The 13,366-nt window shown below is 39.3% G+C and overlaps 1 protein-coding gene across 9 annotated transcripts in view; it reads right to left on the bottom strand.

Moving 5' to 3' along the window:
- The window catches only part of Csnk1g1 (casein kinase 1 gamma 1), a 161,213-nt gene that overhangs the window by 83,027 nt on the left and 64,820 nt on the right, over positions 1-13,366 (bottom strand). For all 9 annotated transcript variants that reach the window (XR_009380266.1, XR_009380267.1, XR_009380268.1 and 6 more), the window contains 2 exons: positions 8,789-8,829; positions 860-929 (listed from right to left, as the gene is read on the bottom strand). Coding sequence is in view for 5 of the 9 variants with exons in the window: in XM_059268134.1 (XP_059124117.1) it covers positions 860-929; positions 8,789-8,829 (111 nt within the window). In the remaining 4 variants the exon portion in view is untranslated. The remainder of the gene's footprint in view (positions 1-859; positions 930-8,788; positions 8,830-13,366) is intronic.

Genomic DNA, 13,366 nt, shown 5'->3' with positions numbered 1-13,366 from the left:
GATCTGGAAACCCTGAATTACAATGAGTGTCCTTCTGAACTTACAGTGTTTCTCAATGTATACGATCTAGCTAAATATGGAAATAAGTATGTATAATTATTTATTTATAAACAAACAACAACAAAATCTTACCAGTTTTATTCTCAGGCTAGGGAAACAAGCCTCAAGTTATACACATATCCTGAGAACTTAGTTTCCAGTTACAATAAAAAAATTACTTTATTATTATTATTATTTTTACATTTGTGGGTGTTTTGCTTACACATATGTCTGTGCACCATATGTGTGCCTGGTGCCTGAGGAAGCCAGAAGAGGATGTGGGATCCCCTGGAACTTCAGTTACAGACGGTTGTGAGCCACCATGTGGGTACTGGAAATCAAAACTGGGTAGGTCTCCTGGAAGAGCAGCCAGTGCTCTTAACCACTGATCCATCTCTCCAGCCCCCAAGTGGCTCTTGTAAATGAACAAAACAATGAGTAAACCTGTGTTGTATTCTAGGATTTATTTCAATCAAAGCTCTAAAGCATAGCATGCAAATGACCAATCCTTTCTCCCTTTTTTCCTCTGGTATATAAAGTTAGGAAAGGGACAAATCTCAAATCCTCACAGCATGTGTGTTTAAGCAGGTAAAAACATCTAAAGGTTGACCTGTGGGCAGGGTTACAATACTAACAATCCCCCACTCAACTGTACCTCTAGGAACCAGAGATCAAGCAGCTTTTGGTGGGCCACACTGATCACCTACCCAATAAACAGGAAGATAAATGGTGTAGGAAAGGAGGCAAACCAAATAAACTTATTTTAGGGTATCCACCTAAGCTGTATATTAAATAATGGGAGGAAAATAAAAGGACTTACCTGTACTGCCAAGCTGTTTATAAAATCTGTACTCTAAATGAAGTTGTGGAGCACGTGATTTTATTGGTTCCTGAAACCCAAGAAAAAAAACTGTGGTCAAATTTCAACAAATGAGCTTTTTTCCCAATCTTAGATTTTCAGAACGAACAGGGCTAAGACCCTTTCATGTTTCAGAAATGATCTGCATATAACAGTGTTCTTACCACAGTTGTCTTTGGAAGTACAGGCAGAAGAAGATGAGCTGAATTATATGTAACTCCTTTCACGGGCAGTCAAAAACAGACTCTCCATGAGCCGTCTCTCAAGGGTAGCTCTCCTAGTGTAAAATACTCTCACAAAATGTGTACATTCACCCATCTACCTTCTTTCCTTCTTTTCCTCCCTGCCAATAAATCACTATGTAGCCCAGGATGACTTCAAAGTCTCAATCCTCCTGCCTCTCTGACTCCTGAGTGCTAGAATTATAGGTGTGCACTACTATGCCTGGTTTAGACATCAAATCTTAAAAAAAAAAAAAAACAAAAAACCCACAGTGGATATTTCTTGCTTGTATTATGATGAATTCTGGGTAGTAAACAGTTTATTTTTAGAAAAATTAGTACATGCTAAAAAACACTTTAAAATATGCAAAAAATAAGAAGTACAAATAATCTGAGGAGCTACTGTTTTAGATAGCCATTATTAAAGCTTTGATAATTTTTTTTTTTTTGAGACCATGTACTTTGAATTCTTTACATACCTGTCCTCAAACTTGTAAATCTCCTGTCTTACTATCTCGAGTGCTGGGGTCAGAGGTATGTAGCAGCATGCCTGGCTCCAAATACTTACCTGTATCTATTATATAGTAGAAACTCCTGTAGATCATTTTATATGAAGGAGCTCTGAGTATATTTGCTGTTTACTATGTGTGTGTAAGGTATACAACACATCTACTGGCTGAAATTCAATCTGTGTATGCATGTACTTAGTGTTTACAGCTTTCGACGTTATGGACAATGCTGTTACAAACATTACTACATGTATTTCAGTTTATACTTATGAGAATTAAAGACTATAAGTGCACCATAAACAAGTAATTTTGATTAATGTGGTATCCAGTTTTTTTTGTTTAAGACAGGGACCCTCTACGTAGTCCTGCCTGTCCTTGAACTCACAGAGATCCACCTGTGTCTGCCTCAGTACTGAGATTAAAGAAAGGTATGGGCCACCACACTTGGCTATGTGTTCAACTGTAGCTAGAGTTTTTCTTTCTGGATCCCATCAAGCCCCGGCAGTCCCATAGCCCACTTATAAAATACAGACGCTTATATTATTTAAACTGTTTGGCCATTAGCTCAGGCCTACCATTGTTTAGCTCTTACTCTCATACTCAGCCCATTTCTGTTAATTTATATATCTATATGTATACATATACATATATACACACACAAAATAAAAAACAATGCAATTTCATTATGCCACTTTCATACACATATATAATGGAAATTTTACACACAAACCCTACTCCCCTCTCTAGCATCCGATAGGTCCTCTTCTTTTTCCCAAATAGTTGACCTTTTACTTCATGTGTTGTCGTTTTCCTTCTTAAAAATCTAGATTTCATGTAAAAAAAAAAAAAAACCCACAAAACAAAACAAAAAACCCCCATGTGATTGGTATCAGTCTTTCTAACAAAAATGGGACTCTTTCATGCCTTCATTTCTAGCATTTGTAAGGCTGAGGCAGGAAGATCATCTACAAGTTTGAGCCTAGCTTGAGCTATATAATGAGTTATAGGACATCTTATGCTATAGAATGAGACTCTGACTAACAACAACAACAAAACCTAAACCAAATAGAAACAGTAACAATAATAATGAAGAGTTTCTAAATCTTTATAGATACAGCAAGCAAACAACCACATATTGTGCTATGTCACACCTAAGAACTGACTGGTTAACTCTTCTGAACAGATGTGTAGCATTGGCAAATAGCTAACAAGGCAACAGAAGGCCATCATAAAAAATGTCAATTTGGTATATATAAATGATAGATTTAAAAACCACTACAAGATGGTTCTGACCTCTTTTTAAAAAACTTATTAACAGCCAAGTGTGGTATCACCTGCTTTAAGAGGCAAGCAGATCTCTGAGTTAGAGGTGAGCTTGGTCTGCATAGCAAACTCCAGGCCTGCTAGAGTTACATGGTGAGACCCCGTCTCAACAAAACAAAACCACCACCAAACAAACAACAACCCCCCCCCCCAAAAAAACCAACTAAACAAACAAAACTCATCATCAAGCCAGGCATGTCTTTAATCTCTACAATCTTAGTATTTAAGATGATGAGGTAGGTTCTTTGAGGATAAGCTGGAGTATATGGAGGGCAGCCTGGGCTACAGAATAAGGGCCTTACTAGCAAAACTAAAACAACCACCACAACCAAAACTTCTTGAACTTGTACACTCAACTAGGATGCCTACTATCAAAGCAGAAAGGTAGTTTTAGTACTATGGAGAAACTAGGACCCTTCTGTGTTGCTAGCCTTAATTTAAAATGGTGCAGCTGCCAGCATGCCCTCTTTCCTAGCACTTGGGAAATGAAGTCAGGAAGATCAGGAATTCAAGGTTATCCTTAGCTACATACAAGTTTGAAGAAAGCTTAAATTACATGAGAGCCCACCTCAGAAAACAAAATAAATAACTAGAATGATGCAATTGAAAATGTTGTAGTCAATCAATTCTACTTCTGGGTATAGATGCTAAGCATGTGGCACCACAATTGGTTTTATGTGGTGGGGGGAATAAAAGTCAGGACTTCATACATGCTAGGCAAGCATTTTACTGAGTTACATCCAGCTCCTCAAACACTTATCATATTTTTGCAACAGCAACATTTAAAAACTTCTATTTCAAGATACACAATAATTATTGCTATCTAAAAAAAAGTCTATGGCTTTTTTCCCCCCCCAGACAGAGTTTCTCCGTGTAGCTTTGGAGCCTGTTTGGAACCTGTCCTGGAACTTGCTCTGTAGACTGGGCTGGCCTCGAACTCACAGAGATCCGCCTGCTTCTGCCTCCCGAGTGCTGGGATTAAAGGTGTTTGTTACCACCGCCCGGCTTCCGTCTATGTTTTTGTTAGGACATAGAATCTATAAATCACAGAACTCAGAAGTTTCTTTCAAATTACCTAATTCACTCATTCTTTGCTTTTAGGAAATTTTAAGCTAAATAAAGTCAGACATTGAGTATTTTATATTCTCAAGGAACTCCATTAAAGAACTCACAGCATCCAACAATCACTACAGTTGAACTTTGTGTTTCCCAAGATTATCATAGTTAATTAAGAGAAACACACATAATACCTGATAGTCCCTTGACTGCTCTCTTCAGAATGAAGGACTCTTCATTTGGTTACAGGTCACCTACTTTATTACCAATAAAATAGCCAGTTACAAAATGTGTTAATAGCAAAACCACCAGCAATAATTTCATGAGAAACAGAGGAGACAAAATGAGATGGAATTAGAACAGGAAAACTACTGCCTGGCCCCAGAGAGGTAATCTCTAAAGAATGGCAAAGCACAAGGGAAATGAATTTAAAAACCATAGGATCTTTATTTGAATTTCATTCTAGAAACCTTAGAGAAAAATATAGACCTTCAATATCTTAGTTAATGAAGAAAACAACAATTAATTTTCATAGAATTTGTGTTGACAGTGAACTTATACCTCACACATATTCATGAATGACAGTGTTTTGTTAATCACAGGAATGCACATCCTTCAGCTAGTCTCCTGAGCACATGGCTGAAGACTATTCAAGCATATGGTTTCAGGACCTGTTCTGGAAGCATTAAGAATAGAAAGCCTCCCAAACATAAAAACAGCAGTGTAGAGAAAAGTAGTAAGATGAGTAACTTGCTAAGTAGCTGAGAATGACCTTGAATTCCAGATCTTCCTCTACCGCGTGAGTACTAAGACTGCAGCTATGAAACAGACAGACACCATATTGGTTTTTGTTGTTGTTTTTCCACAGGCATGATCTCTCATTCTATAACCCAGGCTAGCCTAGAACTTTCAGTGATCCTTCTGCTTCACCTCCCAAGTGCTGAAATTACAGATAGGAGCCATCATGCCTGGTTACTTTGTATATGTGTTTAAGATTTACTTTATTTTTATTTATGTATATGTGTTTGTATCTCTGTATGTGCATATATGCAGTGTTGTCTATGAAGGCCAGAAGAGGGAGCAGGATCCCTCTAGGCTGGAGTTCCAGGCAGTTTTAAGTTACCTGACATAGTTGCTAGGAACTGAACTCCAGTTCTCTGCAAGAACAAGTGCTCTTTACAGTTCAGCCACCTCGGCAGGCCCTACTTTGCATATTTTAAACAGTCTTCAATTATTTATTATTATTATTTATTATAATGTGTGTATAAGAAAGGGGTACATGTGCCTGTGTGTGTGTGTGTGTGTAGGTTGGAGGACACTTTGGGAAGTTGGTTCTTTCCTTCCACATTTATGCAGGTTCTGGGTATTGAACTCAGGTTGTCAGGATTGCATGGCAAGCATATATACCTTCTGAACTACCGCAATTGGCTCTACTAGGTGAATTTTTAAATGTTCTTAAAAACTAAAGGAGTACTGGGCAGTGGTGGCACACGTCTTTAATCCCAGGACTTGGGAGGCAGAGGCAGGCAAATCTCTGTGAATTTGAGGCCAGCCTGGTCTACAAATCGAGTTCCTGGACAGTTAGGACTGTTATACAGAGAAACTCTGTCTCGAAACAAAATAAAAAACAAACAACAAAAAATTGGAGGATTCCCCTCTTAAAAAAAAAAAAAAAAAAAAAAAACAACAACAAAGAAACAAACCTAAACCTAAAGGAGCAAGAGCTACAATGAAGATCCAAACAAAGCAGAATTGATGTGCTGGCGCACACCTTTAATCCCAGCACTTGGGAGGCAGAGGCAGGCGGATCTCTAAGATCAAGGCCAGCCTGGTCTACAGAGCCAGTTCCAGGACAATTGCAACTACACAGAGAAACCCTGTCTCAAACAACAACAACAACAACAACAACAACAAAGAAATAGCAGTACCAAGTTTCCTGCAATTCTGTAGCAGATGTTGCCTGCCCATGAACAGAGAGCTGGCCATCTGCCAGAATCACGGCTATTCTGGAACACACAAGCCTGCCTGAAATCCTAGATCAATGGCAGATGGCTGTCTTACACAATGAAAGGAGATCAATTACGATTGCTCTATGTCCCTTGAATAAGCTCAACATTAAGGGATGAAACTCACAGATGGAATTGCTATACTCTAAGTAGGAATTCTCATTTTAGTCTTGCCTTCCTGCCTTCCTCCATCTTTCTTCCTTTGAACCCAGGACCCCACCCAGGTTATACAGGCACCACTAAGCTGGAACCCCAGCCCCTAATTCTACTTTTTATATTGTCTATACAAAGCAGAATAAAGCTTAATAAAAGGAAATGAAGGAAAAGTGAAATGTCTATCAATGATATAGAAACATATTTATATAGGTCAAAGTATGAACTTGATAGAAGAAATCTAGACAGAAAGCCCCAAAAGAAGCCTTGAAAAATAAAGGGACAATGTCAAATATATAGTGGTAATACAGAAATTTAAAGGTACAAGTTTTCACATTGTTTGGGGGTATCTTTTTTTTTTTTTTTTTTTTTGCAAATGTTGTTTTGTTTTTAGTTTATTGAAACATGGTCTCACTGTAACTTACTATATAGCCTGGGCTGACCTCAAACTTAAAATACTCCCACTTCAGCTTCCACAGTGCTAGGACTACCAGGGGCCACTAAAACACTGGGCTTTAAGGGTTTTGAGGAGTGCTTCTTTTGTTAGGTAGCCTCAGATAGTTAAAGACTATTCTGTGTGAAACAGAAGAAGTCAAATGGCAAATGCACTAGAGTATACTTTCCCAGAACTAAACTTCTCTACAGAAAAACTAGTAGATTAACCCTTACTTGTCCATCTTAAAAGACACTTGACCTGCATCAGTACATGTGCTCTTTCTTTTCCTGCTCTGATTTCTCCACCAAGTCAAAGACAAACACAAACCAGTGTAGTCTCACAGTAATCCCAGCACTGAGGGTGCTGAAGCACAAGAGTTGCCATAAGTTTACAGTCAACCTGGCTACCCACTGAGAACTGGGGCAGCCAGGGCTACAAAGTGACCCTATCTCAACAAGAAAAACAAGCAGGACAAAAGGGGAGGGGGGCATTGTGTGCTGGTAACATAGGTTGTGGTTGAGTGCTTGTCTAGCACACATGAAGTCCTAGGTTCAAGCTCTATTACAACAAACAAGCCTGAGTATGGTGGCACAAACCTGTAGTCCCAGCACTTGAAGCAGGAGGATCAGATAACTCAGGTATACACTGAGTTTAAGGCCAGCCTGAGTTACATGAAACACCTCAAAAACGGGAACAGAGCCGGGGGAGTTTCAAAGAAATTGCCTGTTCTTAGTCCCAATACTTGTCTTCTTTATAGAGAAATTAACCTGGCAACTGCTACTCTTTCGCAAAAGAATCCTAACAACCCACAAACTGACAAGCTAAATAAGATAAAAAGACTAAGCAGGGCCGTAGAGAATGTTTTTATGAGAGTTTTGTTTGGTTTGTAGAGACAGGGTCTCACTGTGTAACTCTGTTGGCCTGGAACTCACTATGAAGACCAGGCTGGCCTCGAACTCACAGTGATCTACCTGTTTCTGCCTTAAACTCAAACTCAATATAAACTCAAGGATGACACTGAACTCCTGATCCTCCTGCCTCCTCCTTTCAAATGCTGGAATTAAAAGCATGTGCTGAAAAGCATATGGTGCCATACCTGGCTTGGCAGGTTTTTTAAAGCAATGGTTCTCAACCTGTGGGTCATGACCCCCTCACAAACCTCTATCTCCAAAAAATATTTACATTACGATTCATAACAGTAGCCAAATTACAGTTATGAATTAGTAATGGAAATAATTTTATGGTGGGGGTCACCATAGCATAAGGAACTGTATTAAAGGGTTGCAGCATTAGGAAGGTTGAGAAACACTATTTTAAAGCATTGATGAGATAGTCAGACTTGGTTTTCTTTTGTTAAATATACTAATAAATGCCATACATTTAAAAAACAGATGTCACAGGGTAGTGGTGGTGCATGCCTTTAATCCCAGCACTCAGAAGGCAAAGGCAGGGGAATCTCCATAAATTCGAGGCCAGTCTGGTCTACAAGAGGGAGTTCCAGGACAGTCAGAGTTACACAGAGAAACCCTGCCTCAAAACAACAACAAACAAACAAACAAATAAATGATAAAAATAGATGGCAAGGGGCTCCAGAGAAATGCTCATTGGTTTAGAGCACTTGTTCTTTTTTTTTTTTTTTTTTTTTTTTTTTTTTTGGGTTTTTTTGAGACAGGGTTTCTCTGTGTAGCTTTGCGCCTTTCCTGGGACTCACTTGGTAGTCCAGGCTGGCCTCGAACTCACAGAGATCCGCCTGGCTCTGCCTCCCGAGTGCTGGGATTAAAGGCGTGCGCCACCACCGCCCGGCTAGAGCACTTGTTCTTGAAGATGACCCAGGAACATGACTCAGGCTCAATTCCTGGCATTAGCAAGTTAGTTCACAACCATCTAGTTCCAGTTTTCTGGCCTCCATGGCACCAGGCATACACACAGTGTGCACATATACAATCAATTAAATTTTGACTCATCTTTGCTACCACTACACTTAGTACCATTTATATGACATTACACAGTATGTAGTGTTTTATCATTATAACATCCTGATGGAGGAAAAATGACTATCTGGCATCATACACACAGTAAAAATAGCATTAGCATTATTGTGAATGCCTACAACGACTTCCTGTAAGAAGACATTAGCAATGAAGGCATCAAAACACAAAGACCACAAACACACACATTCTACTCACCAGTTTAATGGCTACATATTCATTGGTGTAGAGATTTTTACCTAAGGGAAAAAGAGAATGTATATATTTAGTGACATTAGCTGACAAGGTCATGAGAAAGGTGGATTTTCTAACTGGTCTCCCATATATGAAGACAGAGCTAAGTGAAATCTAAACAGAGATAATGAGAACCAGCAGGACTAGGACAAAAAGTGCTTGAGAATCGAAAAATGTAAGCTACACAAGAGACCCTGTTTTGCTTGTTTTAAAAAGGAGAAAACCAACCAAATCCATCCCCTCTTCTCTCCCTTATGCCCCCCCATACATGCAATCTTATTACTTCTCAATTATTATGGTATGAAGTGAACTGAAAAGAAATGCCACAATTTCAAAGATAGAAATTTAAACTTGGAAAAGGTTGGAGGCAGGAGAATCAGGAATCCAAGGTCATCCTTGGCTACACATTGAGTTTAAGTCCAGCCTGGGCTGCATGATCTCATGTCTCAAATCTCCCCCTACCTCTAGAAAATATTTAAGCACAGATCAGTAAGTAGTTAGGAGGTAGGATGAAATGAGAGATCTAATATTTAAGGAGAACCAAGGTGGTAGTTATGTGCAGCAAAGGAATAAACCTGCATATTGTTGTGAACAAAAAGAGGAAATAAGTACTGTAGATGACAGAAGAACCAGGGAAATCTCAGGAGTTGAATTTTCCCCTTTGACCTCCCTCCTCTACAAAGTCTGGAAGAACAAGCAGTATTTTAACAGCTGGAGAATGGGTAAGATCATTTCAGGGAGAGGAAACTGCAAAAACAAACAAAAATAAAGCAGGAGATGCTACAGACAAAGAGTGGTCCAGAGTCTGGGGCTGGGTGAAGACTGACAAGGAGAAGTTAAAACAAAAACTGGGAAACAAAAACTGGGAAAGGCTGTGGCTGTATTAGGAAAACCTTAATACTATTCTAGGTTCAAAACAAGATTTGGAAGTAATCACATAATCAGATCTATGACTCTGAATGATTATGTATGAGGCAGCATAAAACTCAAGTAGAAAAGCAGAAGAGCAGAAGTAAGGGAATGTATCTGAATGACTTAACACCTATTACATCAAACACCACCCATCCAAGTTAAGCCACACAGTTCTCGAGCTTCAGAGAATATACTCTAGCTCCTCACACAGTCCTATGTACTTGATGAAAACCTCAGCTAATAAATTATATAATGTGATGATGTTAAGACAAAAATGAGACTAAGTACATAGAAGAGTCTGGATAATAGAGGAGAAAGCACATTTGGGTACAACCAAGTGACCTGAAGAATAAAGGTCACCTCCTATATCTAAAAAAAAAAAATCCAGGTTGGGCATGGTGACACACCTTTAACCCCAGGAGTGGGGAGTCAGAGGGCAGGTGGATCTCTATGAGTTCAAGGTCAGTTTGGTCTACATTAGCATTTCTAGGCCAAGAAGAGCTAATAAGACCCTATCCTATCTCAAAAGAAAAAAAAAAAAAACCTGTGATTTCTTTGAACACTTGCATTAAAAAAAATGGTCCACACTTTTTAAAAAAGTAGTCTGATTTTTATATTATAAATTCATTTTAATGTACATATTTTTTTCTTAACTCTACAAGTGAAAAAAAAAAAAGGTAATTTGTTCTGCAGCTTAGTACACAGAGGCCCTGATCTATTAGGATATACTCTTGGGTGTGTGTACTGCAGAGAAAGGAATTCATATTCAAGGCTACCCACAGGTTGTCTCTAATGAACCTTTCTGGCTTCTTACCATTTCTTCTCATGTATCATATTCTCTAATTGTTTGAGTCAGTCAGAATATCAGGTTACAATTAGGGGCATTTCCTCTTTTTTTTTTTTTTTTTTTTGTGTGTGTGTGTGTGTGTGTGTATGTTTTGTGATACTGGGATAGAATTCAGGGTCTTCCATATGCTAGGCATGCTGAACAACATCCCCAGCCTGAAAAAATTTTTTCCTTTAGAATTTTTTCCTAGGGGGAACAGAGGGTCTCATTATGTAGCCCTGGGCAGCCTGGAACTAGCTTTTTATATGAGGTTCAAGAAGCTTAATAACACAAATGAACATCTAGTTTCTAGAAAATTGTAATGTCATGCCCCCCACCCCCCTTTTTAAAGATAGGCTCTCACTATATAGCCCTTGTCAGCCTGGCCTGGCTATGTAGACCAGGGTGGCCTTGAACACAAGAGATCCACATGCCTTAGCCTCCTGAGTGTTAGGATTGAAGGCATGTACAGCCATGCCCCACTCTATCTATCTATCTATCTATCTATCTATCTATCTATCTATCTATCTATCTATCTATGTTTGGAGACAGGGTCTCAAAATGTAGCCCAGGTTAGCCTTGAACTCATAACAATTTTCCTGCCTCAGCTTCTCAAGAGCAGAGTGACAGGTACTGTCAGGTTTGTTATATATATATATTTCTTTTTACCTTAGGGAGGCAGTGTGTTTAGTGTGTTAAGTTAGTTACCTTAGGGAGGACAAGAATGTTGGGGGGGGGGGAGGTGGAGGGAGAGGGAGAGAGAGCGCACACTGGGAATTAAATTCAGAGCCTTGTCTATTAGGTTAGGTGAATGTTCTATCATTAAGCTACATCCCTAACTATCAATACTTCTTATATCCCCAGCAACAAATGCAGTATCTGATATAAAGTAACAGATGTTTGCTAAAGTGAACCGAACTGACTTGGTCCTAGCTTGTTGGTCCAATTACTAGGAGGTGATTAGATCAGGAAAGGCTGACCTGGATTAATCAGTCTATGGATTAGTTCACTGGTGGATTCATAATCTGATGGCACTATTGACAGATAATAAAAACTAGCAAATGGAGCCTAATGAGCGGATGTTGTTCACCAGGACATAGTTTTGAATGGTCTATATAGTTCCTGGAATATTTTTTCTTCTCTTTCTCTGACTTTCTTCCAGACCCGATGGTGCACAGCTCTGCCGCACTATACCATTTAGTCCTATGTTCTGCCTCGCCATCAGCCTATAGCAACAAACCCAGGGAATCATGAATTGAAGCATCTGGAACCGTGAACTAGATAAAACTCTCCTCCTGTATGCTCTTTATGAGAAACTGACATATAGATAAGTTTTTACTCCATTCTTCAGCTTGCTGAGAATCACCAATAGTCAAGCGGTATTTTAAAATTATTATCTTGGCCTTACTGTATAAAATAGAGGAGACTAACTAGAAGAAAAACAGGACATTTTCATAGCAGAACATTTAGAGAACCACATTTTTGGCACAGAACAGTTATAAAGATTACATGAGACAGAGCATGTGAAAGTACTTTGTAAACTGGGAAGTACTAAATAAATCTTATTTTCATTATTAAGTATGAGGTAACAACCTCTCTTAAAGAAAGACTAAAACAAAATCTATATGCCAGATATTTTGAAAAGGAAAAAATACTAACTACCTCTGAATTACATTTAATAGGAGATAAGAAAATAAAGGTAAAAAATTATGTCCTTATGCCAAGTATGGTAGCCCACCCCTTTAATCTAGTGCTCGAAAGGTACAGGCAAGAAGATGATGAGTTTAATGGCTACATGAGATTCTGTCTTGAAAAAGAGAGACAGGGCAAGAGAGTGAACAAGGCGGGGAGAGGGAGAGAGAGGGAGAGGGACGAAGGGAGGGAGGGAGGAAGGGAGGGAAGGAATGAGAGAGAGAGAGAGAGGTGTTCTTAGCAAGAGGAGAACAGAAAAACAGAGAATCGATTTGCTTTCCTCCAAGTTCTCACTAAACTGAAAAGTGATAGATTAGGAAGTGCTTCTTAGCATCAATATTCTATATAAAAGAATATACTAAGTGTTGAAGTGAAGCCATTTTCTGCAGACGTGACAAGACCATCTGCCATCATGAAGATAACTGTTGTGACCTATAGAATACCTTGGTCCCCAGTCATCACACCAAGAAAAGCAAGCAATACAGTGACAGCTATATACATGGCAGCAGTAATAGGGCTGCTAACACTCGCTGGCAGAAGGGCAGAGTTGGTCCTCTTGAGATTCCAGTCACCACTCACATCCTCCTTCCCTTCAGCTGTGTTTGGTCTTGGGCAATAGAGAGTGATAAAGTATATAAAAGGTAGAAGGTTGACTAGGGGTTAAGACTGCAGCGATACAGCTCTCATGAATAATCCCCACGCCGGGATGGGACCTTTTGGTAACACAGCTAATTTCCACTAGTTATCCATGCTTTTGTAAGAAACCCCAATAAATTCACCAGGCAGTCCTTAAAAGAAGTTTCTTGGGTCTCTCGGTGCCCTATCTGGGGAGAACAGATGGTTCCTGAGAGAATGTAACAAGCATAAGCTCAACACCAGGCATGGTGGCTGATACAGAATGTCAACTGGTTTGTATTTGTTTACTTTTTTAAGAAAGCCAAAAGAACTGAACACTGGAGGTGATGTGGTAATTATTCTGGGCTAAACACTGTTCAAATAAATTCCTCTGCCACGGGGCAAAGGCATCACCAAAATGGAACAGGGGCTGGTGAGATCGGATAAAGGTGTTTGCCACCAAACCTGATGATTTGAGCCAGATACCTGCTGCCCAT

This window comes from Peromyscus eremicus, chromosome 7, assembly GCF_949786415.1.
Source record: "Peromyscus eremicus chromosome 7, PerEre_H2_v1, whole genome shotgun sequence".
Taxonomy (NCBI): Eukaryota; Metazoa; Chordata; class Mammalia; order Rodentia; family Cricetidae; genus Peromyscus; species Peromyscus eremicus.
This window is presented reverse-complemented; position numbering and strand designations above follow the sequence as displayed.